The following is a 21718-nucleotide window of genomic DNA, read 5'->3' on the forward strand; positions in this document are numbered from 1 at the left end:
TGTTTTCTATAGATATTAAACAGAAGAGGGCAGATGTCATAACTGGCATTAACTAGTGTGGATAGTTCAATCATGACTCCACTGAGGTATGCAACAAACCGACTGCTTCAATTATCAGCAACAGCCGAAGTGAGGATACCACAGTGAAACAGCACCCCGATAGGTGTTGCTTTGTAGCCAACATTGAGTTGAGATATAAGCCCCAGAGTTACCCCAATGGGCTACATTTATTTCATCGGTAGTTACAAAGCTAAGGTCATTGAGGTTTAGTTAGGTCTGCTCCTTACTGGGTATGTCAAATTTGTTTGCCATTGAAATCGTATAAATTCAGTAAGGACCTATGTCTACGTTTAATGTACCTAAGTGGAGATTATGTGTTGTGGAGCTGCCAGGTAAAGCGAGGGTTCTTCTGTAGTGTTCGCAATACTGTCAGGTGAGCAACCGTTTCTTTTTCTTTTTTTTTTTTTTTCTTTCATTTGCACGAGAGGTGTGGCATGACAGCAGTTTGCCAATAGTCCCAGCTTTGAAACATAGTTGCGATTACTCTTTGTCTACTCTTCTATGCCTTTCTGTCTGTGTGTGTGTTTGTGTGTGTGTGTGTGTGTGTGCGTGCATGCACGTGCGCGCACATTTGTCAGTAGTGTACACACTGAAGGGGACACTGAAGGCAAACAGTGAAGTAGGTTAGGTATGTGTAGTTCTTTCAACTTGCTTTTAAACAAGCTTGACACTGGGGTAGCTCGTAATAAATTTGACGAGGTCTCTTGCAGAAGGCACCTTGCCAGAAGCAAGGGAGGTGCTCTCATTTTGCAAATAAATGCTGCAGCAATTAGATGCCCTCAGCCAAGCATTGACACAGAGTCCCAACGAAGAAGCTAATTGGGCAGCACTACCAACAGTCTTTCACGTTTAAATTACTTTCTCATTTGCTAAATGTCTGGCTTCTGTAAAAGTGATCTAGAGCTGTATTTTTCAGATTCGGTTTGCAGAAGCTTTTTGAACGAAACTTAGGAGAACACGACCAAGTGAAATGTCAGTGCAAAGGGGTTGTCATCAGACCAAAACCGCACCACTTGTGTTTGGTTTTCAATTTCGGCCAGAGCACGCTGGAATTACAACTATACAAGGGGCTATCAGCGACACACTGACGTGTTCTTTATCCTAGTGCACGGATATAATACGGCAGGGTTGGGTTGTAATGCCATTTCTCCAGCAAAGCTGATTGTAACACCCATCGAAGGGACTAACATAGTGTTATGAATGTTTAGATTTGTAGATATTTCGCTAAGGAGCAGTTGGCATTGCACCTTTGCCAACAAGGAATGACTCCAGTGAGTGAGGTTATGTTAACATTAAGTGCAGGTAGCCAATCTGCAAGCAGAATGTGATAATTTGTCACTCAGTTCAGGGTTTTAAGTAATTCAAACTACAACTTTTTCTTTTCTTTTTTTGCCCGATAGGCATTGCAATGCATCTTGTAGCCATGTAATTAAAACCAGGGCAGTTTGGTCAAGTGTTGCCACTTGGAGGAGATTCATGATGAAAGTTGCACTCGCTGGCCAAGTCAAAGATGAAATGTGGTTTCGGTGCCGTACTGTCTTACTGTGACTAAGAAAACTTGTATGGTCACAGTGTGACGAAGGAGCCAGAATGCGCTCCGAAGCATCTCTACTTTCATCTTTGACTTAGTCAGTGACCTAAACTTTGTCTTCACCATGTTACTTGACCATACGGATTCTAGTCGAACCCTTGACCATATGTGGTGTCTAGCCAACTGAATAACTGAAGCTGGATTCACGCAAAGTACAAGATAAAAATCTGACTGGTCTGCAGACGTAGTGATCATGCAACAATTTATCTGCGCATTCCTGTGGACGCCTTCCACTTGCACGTGAGGAAAGCTGTGGCAGATCATCCCTCTGTGCTGCGTAATTTCTACCTGAAGGATATAGGGGTATGAATATCGAAAGAAAGTATGAATATCGAAAGAAAGAACACTGGCTGGCACATTGAGAGTAATGTTTGCAGCTACTACTGTGTGATGTCGGTAGCTTGGGTGTTACATGTTACTTTACAACAGGTGGTCTGTGTGTTGTTTAGCGGTTCTCCTCATTTTTACGATTTTAGCCAGGTCCTATGCGCCGTCTACATTTCAGTCTTCTTCCATCATTGCTTGTAACTTTGCATTTTGCAAGTGGCAGCCTAAATAGTTTGTGCTGCACACGCTCTTCCTTATCTCGCTATGTGATCTTGCAGCAGCATGCAATCACAGCAGGGACCTTCGTAATTGCTTTTCTGGTTCAGAATCGCTCGCCACACACCGCCGCCACCATGTTCGCTTTTTTCGTTGCATCCATGGGAGACCACAGGATGCGGAGATAAGGCATCGACCGCATTGTGGGGATGTAGGGGCCATGCGACGGCCACGTCCATCCTTCGTGTAATGTCTCCCCGTCCTTGGGACCTTTGACGTATTACGAAAAAAATGAACTGCACAGCCTCGCGTGAATCCAGCTTCGTAACCCAAATGAGTGTGCCGATTGCTGTGGTGTCGTGCACTGCTGTTCGTTGTGTGACCTCTTCCTGGTATGTGTGTGTGCGCAGATTCTTCAAATTCAGGAGGTGATGGAATGTACGCCATGATGAAGCCCGTTCCAGGCGGCGGAATGCCCGGCGTAAGTTTTTGCATGGCCCACTTACTCTTCCGTGTGTCTCTGCAGGGTTGCAGTAGCTGCGGTGTGTATAGACAGAAAGTGATAAAGGCGAAGCATGGAGGTTTAACTGAGATGGCTACCCAGCACTGTACTTTGTTTCATACGTAGTAGGCAACACTACAAAAGTTCGAGAGGCTTTTCTCACCGCTCGCATTTGCCACGAAAAAAAAAAAAAAACTGTTGGTTGCATGTCATCATTATTTGCTTCCTTTTAAAGGCCCCTGCTGGGCTATTAAATAAAGAGGGGTGCATATAAGAGAAAGCCAGAAACATGGCCATGCGACGTGAACTAATAAAAAATGATACAGCGCTTTAACCGGTTACAATTTGTACAATGGCAGTGAAATACAACCACAAAAATTACAACTACAACCATTACAAACAAGGCTAGGAAAAGATGCAAAGTAAATATATCAAAATACTGTAAGCAGCAAGACCAAAATTGCTTGTTAGTAATTGCCGAAACTTGGAAGGGTTATGTCCTGTTGCAATGTGATAATGTGTATATCAAAGCGATAGAGATGTGCTTTGTGCGATTTGATTGACACTGTCTCATACCTTTATGTTGTGAAGTATGACATAATCACTGTATTGAAGATGCCAAGAATATGAACCTATTTACATACGAACAAGCTGAGGGACACATTTCTGCAGCCAGAGCGCAGCGCTTGCACTGATGTCCAAGGCACATGCGCGTTTTCAGTCAGAAAGTGTCTTTTTCTTCTCCTCGCATACTTATCGCACCCCGAACTTGCTGCCGTGAAGTAGGAGCCACACGGTACAATTCGGCATCCGATGCAGTGTCTAGCGCCGGAACCGCAACTGGATCCTAGTCGTTTGGCCATGCTGTAGTGCCGGATCAAACGCATGATGTGCGACAAAAGTAGGAGACACGTGGTACGATTCGGCGCCCGATATGGCGTCCAACGCAGCATAACCGAGGCATTTTGCCTTGCCATAGCATGGGACCGAACAGCTGTGCACGCCAGAAATCCCATCCAGTGCTACAATGTGGCAAAACGCCTCAGCTGCCGTTCCAGTGCGTTGGACACTGTATCGGACACCGATTCATACCGTGTTTCCCCTAGTTTTTAGAGGTGGCCATGGAAAGAAATCGCTCAATTTCACCCCGCATAATGAATACACCCTCCAACATTGTGCAAATTTTTCGGGAAAAAAAGTCCAATCGTTATGCGAGTAAATACAGTATCTTGCGTACCGGAAGCACGAAAAATGTGCAAATAGTACGCTGTCCTTGTGCCACAAGTTGTAGTTGTAATACATTAAGTGTTTTGGGGCCGTATTCTGAAACGTTCCACTTCGGCGATATTTCGATTTTCGCTTTCAGGTGCGCGCTGATTGTCTGTTTTAGCAAAATTGGATGAGCTGATTGGCTGGTTGAGCCCGACGTCATTCAATTTTGCTCAACCAGCCAATCAGTGCGCGCCTGAAAGCGAAAAGCGAAATATCACCGAAGTGGAACGTTTCAGAATACGGCCCGTGTAGAAAGCGTTGCATATAAAAAAACAACTGTACTGCCAAACGCACGGAGCGACAAATATCTAGGACCGCACTACTTGAATTGGTTCCGCGCGTTGCCTGCCAGCTACGAAAGTGTACACGTCAGCACCTCCCTTGGGCTGTCTTGTGTGTAATGTCGATGTCCTGTCTTTGCGACGCTGTGCATTTGAATGTAAGAGGAGCTCGAAAGTGTTCCTCATGGCTCCCGTCCGTCCCTCTTTTCTTCAGCAGTTCCAGATGGGACCCGGGGGACCGGAAGGCCCCATGGGGTCAATGGGGCCTGACATGGGCCCACCCGTCATGAATGGCATGTCCTCTGGAGGTGAGCACAGCGGATCGCACTAAATTGCGGGACCAGTTCATGTAGTGCAACTGCTGCAAAACTTGGAACGGTTCACCAGTGTTGAAAGCTGCTTCATCCACAGAAGTGGGTCATTGCAGCCAGTTCTTGTTATCCTTGCTTTTCGTGTCTTTTCACAGTAAGTCCAGATATAGTGAAAGGGTGGCATACCAACTGCTTTTCTTGGAATTTGTGCATAACGTGCCTACTGTCATGAAGCAGATATTATTTTGCCGTGGCACAAGTGATCAGAAGTCTGAAAATAGTTTTCTGTAGTGCTGGAGTTGTAAGAAAACAGTGCAATTTACTTTTTTTTATTTTGCTTCAGATTGTTTCATTCAGAATCGCTGAAGAAATTCTTACATGGTCTAGTTATTCACCTCCATGTCTGAAAAATTTGTTTGCAACTTATAATTTGTCTATCTTAGTCTGGCGACACACATCTTCAGTTTAAGTTGGTCGTGCTTCGCATTGTACCTTTATTCTAAATTTCCGTTGTGTTAACCTAACATTGCCTCCTCCTCCTATGTATTGTAGATGTATTGTACATGTTATTACATTTCATATTTTGTTTGTTATTTATGTACCCCACTCCCCTCTGTAAAGCTCTGTGAACTTGAGGGTAAAATAAATAAATAATTAAATAAACAAAGGCATGTGGCCCATGATGTTAGCCTAATGGCCACAAGTGAAAGAGCACATTGTTTCAACATGTTTGTGCCATTACCATGCTGAATGCTAGCTGCCAAGTGGTCGGATGTGCGTCACATGTCGCCCGACTGATTCAATCACGACCATGTCCTTTGTATCAATCAAGCTTAGTAGCATTTGTGATCTGTGGCGACGCGAGCTCAAGATGTAGACATTCTTAATAACAACATTGTAGCATTGTCCGTCAGTGTTCTGGCAAACAACAGTGCATGCCGCGTTTCACCCTAGCAATGACAGGTAGTTTCGCAGACAGCTCAGTTTCTTGGTCTCTTATCACTGCAGCTGTGTAGGTGTGATTTATTGTATGTGAAACAAGACAACTCCTGCACACAAATGTGGCATCCAACATAATACTGACACGAGTGTGTCTTACTTTTTACCAGTGTTCGTTTTTGACCGGAATATCGCTCCGCAAAAGGTTCACCTACTGTGTTCGAAATTGGCGATGTTGTCTCCTATTCCACAGCGAAAAAGCTTCGTCTAATCAGATTGCACCCGCAACACAAATAGTAATGTACATTTCTAGAATGCGCATGAGCACCAGTGATATTACTCTTGAATGTACAAGTACACTACTATCAATAGCAGACGAACTTGACCCACGCGTTCCGATTCGGCATCCTACGACTGCGCTAACCACTTATGATTTCAGTGCTGCTCGTCTTTGAGCGCAAGTTCACCCACCTTCAGGCGATCTTTCATTTTTTTTAGTGTGACAACGTGACAATACTACCTCCCTCCGTGATGTGAAAGCAGGGTTGAGCGACAGGTTGATCTAGAAGAGCTGCTTTTACCCGTCTCTCACTTGCGCAACATTTGGTGTGAACGCACCCGTGCAACAGCAGCTCTGTATTGTGTGCCTGATGCAGGTGATGGCCTGGATGGCATGAAGAACTCGCCGGCCAATGGGCCCGGCACGCCGCGGGAGGACGGGCCTCCCATGGGCGATTATGGGATTCCCGGATACGGACAGGAAAATGTGAGTGACACAGTGCAGTGGTACATTTTCGCGTTGTGTGCAGTGTGCCTCAGTGTCGCGTAGCTGTGCCTCTCTGCGCAGCAGCTACTGCTACGCAAGTTCTGACCGACGCAGACAGTGTAAGACGTGGGAGGAAGGCACAAGCTTATGAAGGCCTACTGCAATGAAATTTCACTTTGGCTAAATCGGTTATGAGTGAGCAGCGCACGCTTTCGAAGCGATCTTTGCAAAGTTGCGGGGCAGGCAATCGTCTCATAATTGTCACAGCCTTTAAGTATAGGCTGACGGTGTGTCCACCTGGTGGCTAGCACGGAAGACACAAATTCCTGCGCATTGCTTTTGAGATGTTTTTCTCGGAGGGAGGTCGTGCCAAGGAGACAAGCAGGTCCTCAACATTCTGCGTATTGTGTCATTTCTGGTGAGAAGTAATGGCAGCATTTCTTCCGTTTCGGTTTTGAAAAAGTTCTACTTTTACAAGCTTTCGATGACGCATCCACTTATATCTTAAATGTGAAATTTTACTAAGAGCCTGCTCTATATCTACATTACCTGAAACTAGGCTTTTTTTACACGGTCAGAAATTTTGCTGCAATTGGCCTTTAGTGCGCATGACTGAAAGTCTCGTCGCGTGACGAGCCATGAAGATGCAGCCTGAGCCTTCTCAAACGGACGTGGGAAATGTTCAAAGGCAGGCTCGCACGGCACGCCAAGCTGAGGTCTCCATTTAGAACCTTTGTTTTGTGGGATACGCGGAAAAGACATAAGCGGGGCAGCGGAAGCACAACACACCACATTGTGTAAGTGCTACCACACACTACACAGTATGCTGAAGTCGCAGCAATAGAAAATGCGATGTACCAGGTCACGTGGCTATTCGTGCAAATTGCGCATGCTTTTCTATTTTTCCCCCAGCGGGGGCTGCGGGCTGTACTTAGTAGCAAATTGTCTGCCTGAAAATGCGGTGTGTGGGTGCCTGATGGAAGAGGGCGACTGTGCCAATGGATCTGATGCTCATGCTGTTCTCGGCAATCGGAAGTGGCCCCTAGATGAAACTTGGGCAGACGTAAAAAAAAAAAATATGGGGTTCTACGTGCCAAAACCAGCATCTGATTATGAGGCACGCCGTAGTCTCCGGATTAATTTGGACCACCAGGGGTTCTTTAACGTGCACCTAAATCTAAGCACACGGGTGTTTTCTGCATTTGGCCCCCATCGAAATGCGACCGCCGTGGCTTGGGCAGACGTAGGTACAGTATATAAAGTAAGTAGTGACACGGAACTACATGCCATGGGGCTTTTGTGTTAAGGTGATTTTAATCCTGAGCAGTGACTACCAGTAAGCAAAGCACAGTCTTCGGCTTTCTCAGCTTTTGCCATGAGATTGCTCTCCAGTGGGGTTCACTGCATGGGTTTGTGCATGGAAATGGCGCAGTGCTCGTGGCAAGCCTGTACTACATCCAAAATCAAACCGTGCTTCGTGCTCATGTGTCCATGAAATAGCTACCATTGAGTAGAATATATACTAGATTAGTCAGTTTGGCAAAATACTATCTAAAGCACCAATTACTGAGTGTTACACATATAGGCGCACCAGGTGTGTTTGACTGTTATGGCTAAACTGCTTCTGGTTTCCACTCGTATTTCACCACAGAGGTAGCATTTTAAAGTGGGTTCATTTTATTGTCATGTTTGCGAGCATTGCCTGCCTGTTTTGTTTGCAATCTGTGTTTGTAACCTGTTGCTGCAGCTTACAACATGTTCCGCAAGTTGTAGCGTTCATCTTTCAGATCTGTTGCACATTGTCCGACAGATCCAAAACAGTGTTGAATGATGGCTGCTACAACTTTCAGAACTTGTTGTAGTCTGTTGGAGCCTGTTGAAACCTGATGAAACCGGTCAGATACTTAGACGCTTTTGTTGGTACAGCAGGTTGTACCAACACATTGTACCACGTGTCTCCTGCTTAATGCAGCTGTGGGTGGTTAAATGTGGTTAGCAGCATACTCCACTCGCACAGTGAAGTGCAACAGAGAAACTTTGAAAACAACCTGTTACACATAATTTTTTTAGAGTGCAATGTCATGCTGCTGGTCTCCAAAAGTGGTATGAACCATGATCTAAGCATAAGAGACAAAATAATGCCAATATCACAATAAAGGGGGAGTCGGGTGGAAATGAAAGTATGCCTAATAGTTAACCCTAAATTTATGCATTTTATTTGATGCTAACCATGTGGTCATTTACTAAGTCTGCTTCTGTAGGCTGTGAATGGCAGTCCCCCTGTAGAATGGGTCATTGATCTTGTGTGGAAGAGAGCCAGAGTAGACAGTGCGCGTTAATCGTTCATAATTACAAAAAAGAAAACGACGAGTGCCATTAACTGTTCTAGTTTATAGTGAACCTTCTTTCTACTCATGCTTGGACTGTTGGCGAATTGGAAAATGAAGGTCATAAAATTGCACATCTCTCTCACACCATTCAAGCGGGTCTCACGTTTCTGTTGTCACTGTGTTTTGGCTAGGCACACAGACATGAATTGCTTCCATCTGTGGGTTGCATGGTCCAGACTTGAACCATGCTCTGGGAACCTGAGTAAAACTGCAACAGAATAAATGTCGGAGCACACTAGGCAGCCTTTCTTTAGTAAGGAGAGAGGGATTGGCCTGCCATGCTTCCCAAAAGTACTTAGGCTCAATAGAGGGCATGTGAGATTTGTAGTACACTTAGTACAGTAGCAGTAGTAATTTGTACAGGATAGTATTGTAGTGTTGTATACGTAGAAAGAGATTTCAGAGTGTAGTGCTGAAAGCTTGTGAGCAGTAAAACTGACTGACATGTAGGGGTGTAAGCACGGCGTTGAAGACTGCGTGAAGTTGGGCTAGTCATTGTTGGTGTTAACAATGGACACGTCGAGCACAGGTTGTACGAACAGTGCACAAGGAACAAATATGGCACCACGGGTGCGACTTCAGCTGGTAGTGGTGCCTCCTGTGTTGTCCTGTTTGTCCATTGTTCAGTGCCCGTCTAGGTTCATGTCAAGCATTATGTCAATCTGCAAACACACATACTCGTTCTAAGTAAGAAATTACCTGCATTTACTGATACGAGTGAAGGAAACGGTATAAAGTTTTGAGGAAACGCATGCACTCTGTGGCTTGGTGTGCGGGCTTGCAATATTGGGGTGGGGGGTTGAGGGGGTCATTGGGGGAGGGGGTGCTTATGGGAAAGGTCTGTGCTGATCTTGTTGTTGTGGTGGTTGTGTGTCGCTTGTAGGTGTTTCACCAGTGGATTGATAGTCAGGTTCAGGCGAGCTGCCGATGCTGAACGCTGCTGCGTAAGAATAACCATCTCTCTCTCTCACTCACTGGTGTGTGTGTGTGTGCCTGCCGCTCTGTGCACCTGGCCGCTGCTGCTTCCTGCCGCACCCTTTCTTCTCTGCTCGAGGGCTGTGCCGGCGTGTCGATGACTTGTCTGCCTGAACACCTCGGTGGACAACTCACTGGTGGCGGTGGTGTGTTGGTAGTGGTGGAGGGGGCTTGGCTAGCATACTATGGGAGGCATGGCAGCGCTCGCTTTTGAGATGAACACCTTGTAGGTGGTTGTAACTGGGGCATGCTTCCTTGTGGTGTAGGCGGCGTTTCGCTTTGAGGTGGTGTGGCCGGGGTGTAGAGAGACATGTCCTGCTGTGGATGGTCTTACCGCCTTGTCTCGTTCAAGGCAGAAAGTGTAGCTGTACCGTGGCAGTGGAAGTGCACAATATGGAAACTTAGGTGAAAACTGAGAAGTTCAACCTTTACACGCCTTTGTATGGTATTTGGAAAAGTTGGGACAGCAGCTGTCCTGCCTCTGTCAACATTCTAATGCAGTCTATCCACTTGTAGCAGTGTCACTTCAAGTAAACTCTCCCTTGCTGTGCAGTGGTCCCAAGGACAGGTTATGTGTAGAGCATGCATCGGTAATTTCCGGAATCATACGCAAAGGGCTTATCGACGTGCTTCAGTTTCTACGGTAGAAGGCTAGATAGACGTCAAAGTGAACAGATGACTAGACAGGTTCTGGCTTCAAACCAGTGGTTAGTCTGGAGGAAAATTACTTTTTAACAGCCATCACCAGGAAAATCACTTTTTAACAGCCATCACTAAACAAAAAATCCACTATACATACGCCCATACTAAGCCAGAGACTGTTATCAAAGTGATATGGGAAACAACCTTTAGAGAAACGGTTCACTGTTTAGTAAGGTTATTAAATGATGGCTAACAACTTTTTTTTTTTTTTTTTTTATGTAGAAGGCCTTCACTACTGTAAAGGTCCGCATATAATGCACAGGCTCTTTTCTGAAAGTTGGCATGCAATAATATCTTCCTCATATTATATTCGGGTATCAAAACTTTATATTTTATTTTGTGCTCATAGTCTCCCATAGTCTTAGTTTAAGTTTTTAAACAGTGCAAAGCAGCAGAGACCTATCATCATACTCATTGGACATTGCAATGGAAGGGGGAAACGAAACCATGAATGGGCCGTGCCCGTCGTGCTGAAATGAATGCTGTTTGCCAACTGCAGACAATGCGAGTGACCATACTAATCATATCCAACCATTGTCCTGTTTCGCCATTACCAATGGCAGCAAGCGTGGGAGCTGTTTCGGCCACCAGCCACTGAAATGGCCAGCAACAGTACGAAGCTGTTTGGAGTGATGAAATAATGTAACTGGGGCTACTAGAGACAAAAATGAGCGCTTTTCGCCTGTAGTGGCAAAAAATGAAGTTTCCAAGGTCCTACGAAAGGGGACCCTCTTTAGTAACCAAGGATATTTGCAACCTGTGTAAAACCGCAGTGCTATTTGCATCTTGCAGTGAATGTTGAGCTATTGCAGCAGGACGCAGTATAGATTGCTACAGTAAAGCATCGTTAATTCAGATTTTCAGCGCTGATTGGCTGGTGGAGCACTACGTCACGCGAAGGCGATAGTATCGCCCAAGTGATCGGAGAATACGTCGCAAGATGAGTCCATGCATGTTTTACAGCGAAGCTGTATATGGCTAGCCGATTCGTCCGTCCGTCGCCTGTACGCAGAAACTATCATCAGGAATGGCTCAAGCGTCCGTCTTTCATGGCTGGCTCAGAATAAATAGCGTTGTCGTACATGGTGGCGACCATGGCTCCTGCTTCTGTCTGAATTCGCGTGACGGCTACTTTGATCGCTCTTGTTGATCGCCAATAACTATTGAAGTGAGCTTTCACTTCCTCTGAACTTACCTGAAACGCATGTCCAATTTCCAAGATTGTTCGGCGAGTCTGGCGTCCGTGGACCTAACAAGACACGTCTGCATATATACGACAGGATGGTTGCTAATGAATTGTCTAGGCTTGGATACATTTGGCACGAGGCACCAGACGGCACCCTGTCTTCTAACATCTTCCTAATGTTTTGTCTTACCGTACATTGAAGAGACGTGCACCGTAATGTCCTGCAAAGGTGCTTTGCCTGCGTTTAACATACATAAGGCAACAAATGCTATTATAAAATTGCATATTGGCGTTTACGGAATGTCTTGTTGCAGGGAGAGGTGTACGGTGGCAACATCTTTTGATGCAGAGTTAACCAGAGAGCACACAAAGCTAACACTGCGGTGATTTACCATATTCTACTTAACTGCTGGTTTAAGACGTTGGTAGCAACATAATCATTAATATGCAGTCTATATGATTTTCTTTCAGCATGAATATTTGCGAGACACAAAAAATTTTCACACACATTGTAGTGAAACAAGGCATCACAAAGTGTTGCAACCAGCTTTGCTACGGCCGTTCACGGCTCTGGTTATCTGTAAACTGTAAAAATTTTATGGAAATACGAAAACCTTTTATTGCCTAATTCGTATAAAAAGGAGCAAAGAATAAACAGCTCTGTGCTCAACATGAGTCAAATGCCGATCAGCAGAGGCAATCAAAGCTTGTTATGTAAGCTTCGCAAGCTTGGGAAGTGAAGTAGGTAAACTTTTGTGAAGCTGCCTTACGCTTTTGCACTGTGCAGCAGAGATATACATGACTGCGTTAAGAATCTTGATTGTGCTATTCTTCTTTGTTTCCATTTGGGGCAGTGAAGGTTCTTCCACCACTTCTGGCGCCTTTTCAAAACTGTTACGATTTGATTCTGTGTTCTGCTTTGAAATATCTGCACATAGTTCGTTCTTAGTGAGATTTGCGCGCTCGTTTGAAGTGCTGATGTTAAAAATTCTCGGTTCGCCCTCCTCGGATATCCACTACAGTAGGTTTCATGACATTTCCTCACCATCTCCGTGTTCGATACAGTCAAACCTCGCTTATAATGAGGTCACATCTAACACAAGAATTACCCCCGTTATATCAGATAATCATTATAAGCACATGTACGTTACACACTGTTATCGGCAAGAAACACTGTAGATTTACTGTGTTTGACAATTCGTTCGGAATGTCCACAACTACGAGATCTCAGAGGCGAAGGCAGGAGAGGTTGGAAACGTTCGGAGCACTGCTCGGAACAAGTTCAGACGTCTGTCTACTCCGTATAGTCAGTCAGTGAACTGGATCGTAGCGGCATGGGTTGAAATTCTGGCCGTGCTCATATCTGACCTTTCCGAAAGGGCAGCATCTCTGGTTAGCAACGAGACAATCTACATGGGAAGTAGGAGAAGTGACAGGAAAGAGTGCTCTTTAATGTCACTTCTTCTGCTTCCCATGTAGAGTGCTGTGGGGCTAACCAAAGATGCGACATTACCAACATGCCCGTTCAGCCACCCTTGCTGCATCTCAAGCACGCTAGATGGAAGTGAGGACGGTGCACTGCGAGAAGAAATGAGGTACAAAAAACCGAGTGATGCCAGTGAAGACAACAAGTAAATGTTAAATGTTGCACATGCTTGTGGGTGAGCATCGAAAACAGTAATAATAAACTGCATGTGCGTTTCGCAATCGAATGGCTTTTTTTTTGTTTAGCTTCCACTCTAGGAATCTCCCCGTCCGATTTTCCAAATTTTGGTGGTTGGCCTAGATTTGAGTAAATACGTTGTTGCGGATATAATCCATTATATTTCCACCAAAACTCTGCGGGCAGCAGTTGCATGTGGAAAGGTTCTCATCTGCCTTGATGTGCCTTGACTGAGTGTGCACTGAAAGTGCAGCAGTGTGCTAGAGCTGGCGCAAACATTGATTCAAGTCCTCCTGTTCACATTGGCAAGGCCAAAAGCACTTGCTTTTTCTTCTTTCATTCTACTATATATATATATATTTTTTTCAGTTTTGTCCAACATTTGGTGCAAGGCTGCAGCTTTGCTGTGCACTGTCTTATGTTGCGCCGTGTGGATCGCTTGACTTGCTTTTGTTGCGCCCAATTAGGTACCCTTCCTCTCTCAACCAGCTGGGTCATCTGTGAAACTGGGTCTATAAGAGCATTGGCACTGGTTGGCGTGTACTGCAACTCGGTCACAGATGCATGCGTTTTCTCTCACTTTCCGACACACACGTACACTTCCACACACCTCCTTCACTGGCGTGTGTGCCGGGTTACTTTGGTGCTGCCGCACATAGCACCACCTTGTTGCATCAGCTGTGTGTGCCGTGTCTGATCTTTGCTGAACATGTTGGAGGAGGTTGCTGCCAACGGCTGCATACAGGGACGAGTAGTGGACAGGCTGCGACCTTAGCTGTCGCAGGTAATTGCGTATTCGTTGAAGTTTAGGTGACTGACATGTTCCAGCAGAGCCCCGGATATTGCATAATCTCATCAGCTGCGCAAAACCCTGTAATTATGGAAAACATGTGTAACGATGTGAAGGAACGACACAGCATGACGATCATGGGCCATGCCTTTCTAATATCCACATAGTCAGCAAAAGCAAGGTACAGTACATTGGCATGTGATTTAATAGGCACACTATGTCAAAAAATAAACAAGACTTTTGTATCAACTATATGTCGTGGCCCTGCACAGCAGTGAACATTAATTCTTCGATTCTATGGTAATGTTAAGATAACCGTGCAGTTTGGCAAATCCGTGCCGTTTGTTATCTGGTCTGATTTCATTGTACAATGCAGTTCACTGTTAGTGGGAACACTTCACTGTGCAGCTCTCGCGTTGCTGGCACTACAACTGCAAGTGCCCACTGAAACTACACCATTGCATCGCACATATGTGTAGAAAGTTGCCAGTGCGGCTGACCACAAGTCGTCTGCTGCAAAGCCGGGCGATTGTACAAGCTTGCCAAAGGGGAGAATTCACACTTGCTGTACACTCATCTGTTCCCTTTAGAAGTGGATCGCACTGTACAGATGTGTTTGCACACAGTTGTACCTTTCTTGAAAGAATCATTCGCTCTAAACGAACCTTGTTGCTTGTGACACTCTTTCTCGTTCCTTCATGTTGTTAGTGTTTTTTTTTTTTTTTTTTTCAACCATAACAAGTATGAACCAAGTAGCCCAGCAACAAGTAGTGATGTGTAAAACCTCACTGGTTTCCCCAGTCCCGCGAGGTCTTGCCAAATGTCGTTCACAACTGGTCATCCAGAGAAAATCAAAAGTTTGTGGCTTTCGTGAAGCCAATCGCATCTTGGTTCTGAGACCAGTGCTCGGCTGACTAGGCTATTAGCTCATCGGTGTCAGCACAAGCTTGTCCTGTTTATCGAAGGAGCAGTAAATGCTGTGGTGAAGGCAAGGAAGTGTCAGCTGATGTCCAATTTGCATCTGCACGCTGAACTGACATGAAAGGCAGTGAGACAACCACAGGCAGAAGGGATCCTATGATACAAAGATGGCACTCAAGTGTTCTCTTATAGCAAGAAAAGCAACAGTGAGCATCATCACAAATATTACTAAACAAGCGTTTTATGTTTACCTATTCCTGAAGGGGGGATATGTGTCATCACCTTTTGACATAGAGGGGTTTGGCAGAGCAGCGTTCTTTATTATTACTCATGCTCTGTATAATCATTTGGGGCTGTACATTACCCTTTTTAAGCATGAAGGCTTAATGCGATACTAGGAGGGAAGGGTGCTCTTATCTTAATATCTGTAATGCCGGTTCTATATTTTCAGGGAACTTGTGCAACGTTTATTGACCTTGCAAAAAAAGCAGGAGCTAGGTCACAAGTACCTGGTGCATTGTCGCGGTAGTGTCTCCCTGATCAGTCAGTCCCTAAGTTATGCCTTTGCTTCTTTGATGTTGATGCCTTTTGTGTGGTTACTGATCTTGTCGCGCTCTTTTTCTCTTGCCTTATGCTCTGCATGGGGCGTTTGCTGCACCCGCGGCTGTCTCAGGATCAGACGGAATCGGCAGCAATACTGAAGATCAAGGAGAGCATGCAGGAGGAAGCCAAGAGGTTTGAGAAGGACACGCCCGCCGAGCCCCCGGACTACTTCATGCAATAACCGGGGGCCCCCCCGCCACCCCAGCCGCCGCCACCGCCGCCAATGCGCGCGCGTGGCCGAGCAAAGTCAAAGCCGCAGCCGAAGAAGAAGGCCGCCACCAGGGGGCGCGGGAGGCGGCGCCAACCACCGTAGCGGCCACCCCCGCTCCCGTCTTGAGGACTGCCTCACCGCACGACCGGAAAGGCCCGCAACATGCCGCAGGGGCAGTGACTTGGCCCCGGACGTGGCCTTGCGGCCTCTTGATCCCTTGGTTGTGCCCTCCCTGGAGACTTTGGTTCCCGTGACTCTCCGTCGCAAGACGGACTGCTGGCACTGTCTGCGGTGACTCAAACTTACGTGCGCGTCGTCAGTCACGTGACGGAGGCAGTGTCAGCTGCGTGCTGTCTTCTTTCAGTTTGGAGCTTGTGATCTGCCCTGGCTCAGCTTGGGCTGCTGCGTACGTAGGTGCAACAGGAGTGAAGCTGCCACCTACTCTGCCTGCTACTGTGCCCTAGCAGGCAGTTGGTGTTGCGATTGAAGGTTAGCCATTCCTAGCCCTGGTTGTGCCCACCCAGACTTCTTCTCTATAGTGCCCCCTCCCCCACTTCTAAATGTTCTTCCTCACCAAAGCGCAAGGTGGTGGCAGTGCCGTGCACCTGTTGCGCAGCGGTGCAAGCTGAGCCGAGGTGGAGCGTCCTTCGCTCTGGGCAGAGCTTCCCCATCCGAGTATGTGCGTCGTTTTCGTTATACCATGCCATGGGAACTGGGCGTGCGGTGGTGCGCGTGTGGTGACTGTGCGCGGCTGGAGGAACTGGCGGATGTTGGGCCTTCATCCCTGAGAGACACTTCGTCCTGCTTTTCCTACTTTTGCTGCAGTGTGCCCCGTGGAGTTTTCATTTGCTGGCCGTTTCGTTCCTCGTATCAGAGGAACTTTCTTCTCTTGCTCTTTCTCTCTTTCTTTGTAAAAGTGAGGGGTATTGTTTTTGAATTGGGTTGGGGGGGAGCATGTGGAGAATTTTGCTTTCTTTTAACAGCTGGCAACTTTTCTTTTTTTGGTGCCTGTTGCCAGGTCGACGCACGATGTCTCAGGCCAATGCCGCCTGTTGTGTGACAGATGCGAGGGCTGTCTGTGGATCTGTGCTGTCGTTTTTCGCAGCACAAGGCCAGGCATGGTTGAGGGGGTCAGGGCAGCTGGACTCGGGAATTCTTGACAGGCACAGTGGTGTCTTGAGCTTCCTACATCTCGTTCTCAGGCCGGCACTCCTGAGGCTCGCAGCTCTCCCGAGAATGGGAACAGAGGAAGGAAAAAGGAAATGAAATTCAGCCATGGTAACACTACGAAGTGTGCGGTTGGTAGCAGGGTCAGCCAGACTGCAATGGTTTTCCCTAACGTTCTGAAACTTTCGGTAGGGACCGGCTTGCCATGGGGGGGGGGGCAGACCATGGTGGCTGCCATTGTGCATTGTCTGACCTCGTGCGCTACACCTCCGTACAGCTTGTGAGGGGTGTCTGGTGTGGACACAAACAGAGGGCGGTGGTGCCACTAGGTTCTGGGCTGCATCGTTTCACCATCAAGTTGTGGCGGACGTGTTGGCGAGCGTGTGCCTCGGTGCATAGTGGCAGAGTGTGTAAGGACTTGGTGTGAGCTTGGGCTTGTCGGTGGAGGCATACGTACGTTATGCAGGATGTGTAGGCTTTTTTTTTTTTCTTTTTTTTTCCTTCTCCCCTGTTTTTATTAAGCGTTCCGAGCATCTTTTGTGCTTCTTTTTTGGGTTAGCTTTCTGTATATTGGCGCTCAGATTTTCCAGCTTTTTCTTCGCTTCCTCAAAAACAAACTGAAATGGTATTTGTTACTCGGCGAGTTCTATGGCACTGTGGCAGGATTGTCCATAAGCATCCGTAAGAAGGGATACAAGAGCTTTTGGTTTTATCTGGCTGTCGATGCTGACAGCAGTATTACTATAAACGTCTTGACATAGGGGCGATTGCAGACAGTTGCACACCGGTATTTCCCTTGGAAGCAATTCGGGTGCTTTGTTTCATTGTTTTTCTGGACTGGCTATTTCTTCCAAGCTGTAAGGGAAAACCGTCGGTGAGCGAAGTTTCTTTCCATAGTTTTTTTTTTTTTCTTGCATTGCATGCCTGAGGTGTTTATCCATAGCGCAGCATCAGTTTATTGCCAGTGCTGCAGTTTTGATCACATGCAGGCTTCATAACAGGCAGTGTAAAGAGTGGACAAGCATGGCGTTGTATGTGGCACACAAACTTCGCGGAGAGTTCTTGTTCCAGCATCATTCATGCGATGCACATCTTTCTTGCCGACACTTAAAGAAGTCGCGAGAGAGTGCACAAAAAAAAAAAGAGAAAGCACACTGTGTGCGCAGACCACTGGGACTCTCGCAGAGAAAATTTGTTGAGGAGAAATACTTTTTTTCTTTTCTCCTCTGTAGGAGCAAATTGTAGATGGGAGAAAGTGAGTGAATGAGCGACTGTGCTGTGAGTGAATGTTGCGTGGTGTGGCTAGTGAGTGTGTGCGTGCGTGTGCGTGTGGTTGGGTTTTCATGCACGAGTCTGTGTGAATGCAACCTGATGTGGTTTTGGGGGATATAGATTGTGCATGTGTACATAATATATGTATATGTAGGGGTACAAGGATTACAGAAGGTGTGAGGATTTAAAAAAAAAACGAAGATGTTTAGAAGAGAGCTCTACACTGTTGCATTTTTTGAGGCTTTTTCCTCATTCTGTTGGTTCTTTTTTTTTTTTTTTACCCCGTCTCTACAACACAAGCGCTCCTTATTTGCTTATTTACATGCAGTGCTTAATTCCTCGTCTCTGGCTGCATGTTGCATTTGCATCGGCTGTGTCCATATCGAAGCAGCAGTGGGACGGAGATGGATGCTTCTTCGTGTGAGCTGAGCTTCATTTCCTGACACACACACACTTGGTGGTCGTCGATGCTGTCGCTTTCCTTTTCTCTGGCTCGCTCCGTGAAGCATAGGAGCAGTGTTGCAGCAGACTACCAGGAGGCGTCAGTGCAGTGGAATTGGGCAGGTGGCGATTGGCATTGGTTTGCAATGCTTGCCTGAATCGGCTGCACATGTGGTGCCCCCACGTTTCTTGCCCCCCCCCTTTTGTGTGTCGCCTCTTGCTGCTGTTTGAAGCAATTGCGCTGCATCGGGTTCTCCTCTCGTTGGGGCCGCACCATGGGGGGGGGTGCGCTGCAACTTATTTGGTTCGCAGGAGGGGGAGGGGGGTGGGCGGGTGTTTCTGTAATCGAGGCGGGAAAAACAGCGAGCAGCACTACATGCTTTGTATATATATGCATATGTACACACACAACACATATATGTAAACCGGCAGGTGAGTTTAACGAGGTGAGAACGGCTGTGTGCGAGGTGCCCGTGTTATTTTTTCTTTTTTTACTTTTTTTTTTTTTTTTCTCCTTTCAGCTCTCCGGCTTTGCCTTCCGCGCGCGGTTGAAGCTTCGTCGTGCGGGGGCGAAGCCGAACAACAACTACAGAGGGGTCCTGTTGGTTTAATTTATAATACGCGGCGCTCTCCTCCTATCTCTCCTTCACCTGTGTATCACCTTGTGCATGTGTACTCTCTCTCCTCCCTCCCCCGGAAAAAAAATCGTATGAAACAAAGTGTTTCTGTTTAACCAGTCTCTGTGTCACTCACTCACCGTCAGCTGCGATTGGATGCCAAGCCCAGTTGGCTTCCTGCAAGTATGTTGTACTCTTAAAACGGAGCTGCAAACTGAAGCAGGCATGGGTTTGCATCTTCAGCTTGTTTTGCAAAGGTGCCGACGTATGGTTTGAAGGAGGTCGGATGTACTGTTGGCCACAAAAGTTTATGGGACGGGTGCTTCTCGACAAAAGTGAATTTAGGCTGTTAAGACATGTCGCCTCTAATTTAGTGAATTATTGTGTGGGTCGCAAAAACTACCTACTACAGATTGAAATCTACCCAAACTTCGTGGTAATTCCTTTCTTTTTGTTGCAAATCACATGTCCCATAAGCATTTGGGGCAAGCAGTACAAAAACCAGCTCCACCGTTTGATCTCCAGAAAACATACCAGCGAGCTTGGGGTGGTGTGTCGGAGTCGCTTGTAGGGGAAAGTAGTTCTGTAGCACGGGGGAATTTCCACTGGCAAGTGCAAGCTTAAGATTGGCACCTTCCGAGTGGCACCTTTGGCCGAGGTGCTGTAGTTTTCCAACTGCGGTGGTGGCATAAAGCCTGAGTGAGAAGCGAGTGGTTGTGCGCGACGGTGATGTGGTTGGCGAGAAAGCAAACGGGACGTATTCTGCGACGATCGCTTTCGGCGATAGTATCGCCGTTAGGCGCGCGCAGATTGGCTGGTGGAGCACCACGTCACGCGAAGGCGATAGTATCGCCCAAGTGATCGGAGAATACGTCGCAAGATGAGTTCACGCATGTTTTACAGTGAAGCTGTATATGGCTAGCCGATTCGTCCGTCCGTCGCCTGCACGCAGAAACTATCATCATCAGCAATGGCTCAAGCGTCGTCGTCTTTTACGGCTGGCTCGTTGAACGCGCTCGTGCCACTGCTCCCGCGTTTGTCGTCTAATTCTACAGCTGGCTCCGTTGCCGCTCATCATTCCAGAGTAGAATTTCACTTCTCTTTTGTCGTCGTAATAGGGAGGCCGCGTTTACGGGGGTATAAGCCATTCGATCATTGCCTTATATGACGGACAGATTTAAGCAAGCAGCAATTGCTGCTTGCTTGACAACGGCGGACTACGGGCATACCGTCAGTGACGGCGTTCTCTCCGTCCTAGCCGAACGTGTGTGTAACCTCATTAAGAAACAGAAAGACGTAACCAATAATTGAGAAAGACTTCAATGAACCGTCTGTATTAACCCAGTGATAAACACCGGGGCCGCACGTTTCAGCTTCGCTAGTTATAACCATCTGTACGGAGTGTGTGGGCAGTGTTGAATTTTTCCTTACATTTCAATAGCTAGACTTGTTACTTTTTTATTGCGATAGCAATTTTATGGACACTGCAGGCGCACTTCTGCGATCGGCGTCGTCCTGATGTTCCGTATTATGTGCGAGGGTGAGCCGACGATGGCGGCCCATTCGCGCGCGCAAGGGAGGAAAGTGGGGATCGAGTAAGCGTTGTTTTCCGTCGTAAAGGGGCTTTATTCCGTCGTGCGCAAGGCACCAGGGGGAGGAGAGGGGGGTGCGTTCTACTCCGGCAGCTGTTGCGTATGACACGGCCGCGCAGGCCCTATCTTGAAATCGATCTGCGATGGGGAGGGACACAGTGCGCGGAGCGCTGATAGCATCGCGTGCGCCATGTTTTCGCCGCTTAGTTTACGTTGAAGCGAGAGGCAGCACGAAGGTCAATTCGCTCGCTGCTGCTGCGCGCTTCTTCACTCTAGCGTTTTGACAGCGAGTTTCCGGGGTCGTCGAGTGAGATGTGTTCATGTTAGCGTGTTATTTAGTTAGTAAGCGAAAGTTTACCAAGTCAACACGGCTGGTAAAACTACCATCCTTACTTCGTATGGGCACCCTGCACTGTTCAGAGGGGGCTACGACGTTTTCATTTTTCACCCCAGCGTCGCCGGTGAGAGGTGATGAATGACACGCCATTCCAAACGATAGCGGTCACTCTTCGTCGCTCGTATATGCCCTGCGCATGCGCACTATCGACGTTTTCACAGATCGGACAGTCTTGCCTAGCTCGTGATAAGCGATTGAAAGTGTCACGGCGAACAGTAGCGCACCCAGGATCTCTGCCAGGGAGGGGGGGGGGGGGGGGCAGTTTGCCAATACCATCTAAACAGCACTAATTTCAATTTCTTCACGGGAAGTTGGCAAAAAATGCGCTTTTTGCGCAAGTTTGCGAATGTGCAGACGATTGCGCGTCTTACATCTTAGTTGCAGTACTCAAAGGCGCAAGGAAAGCGAAGGGGTTAAACAAAAAGGGGGGGGGGGGGGGTCACAACCCCCCCCCCCCCCCCCCCCCGTCGGTGCGCCACTGATGGCGAATGTATACAGCGTCTCTACAGTTTTGCTTCCACCACTC

At 47.1% G+C, this 21718-nt stretch overlaps 1 protein-coding gene across 20 annotated transcripts in view; it reads left to right on the top strand.

Annotated features, from left to right (window-relative positions):
• LOC119433405 (single-stranded DNA-binding protein 3-like) overlaps window positions 1-21718 on the top strand; it is a 121770-nt gene that overhangs the window by 70083 nt on the left and 29969 nt on the right. For 9 of the 20 annotated variants that reach the window (XM_049658899.1, XM_049658902.1, XM_049658912.1 and 6 more), the window contains 4 exons: window positions 2605-2675; window positions 4464-4557; window positions 6156-6265; window positions 15566-19319. In XM_049658899.1, coding sequence (XP_049514856.1) covers window positions 2605-2675; window positions 4464-4557; window positions 6156-6265; window positions 15566-15676 — 386 coding nt within the window. In that variant the 3' untranslated portion in view covers window positions 15677-19319. Of the gene's footprint in view, window positions 1-2604; window positions 2676-4463; window positions 4558-6155; window positions 6266-9538; window positions 9600-15565; window positions 19320-21718 lie in introns of those variants that run through there. The other 11 variants (XM_049658901.1, XM_049658911.1, XM_037700607.2 and 8 more) reach the window with 6 other exon arrangements.

The sequence above is a fragment of the Dermacentor silvarum genome, chromosome 11 (assembly GCF_013339745.2).
Source record: "Dermacentor silvarum isolate Dsil-2018 chromosome 11, BIME_Dsil_1.4, whole genome shotgun sequence".
NCBI lineage: Eukaryota > Metazoa > Arthropoda > Arachnida > Ixodida > Ixodidae > Dermacentor > Dermacentor silvarum.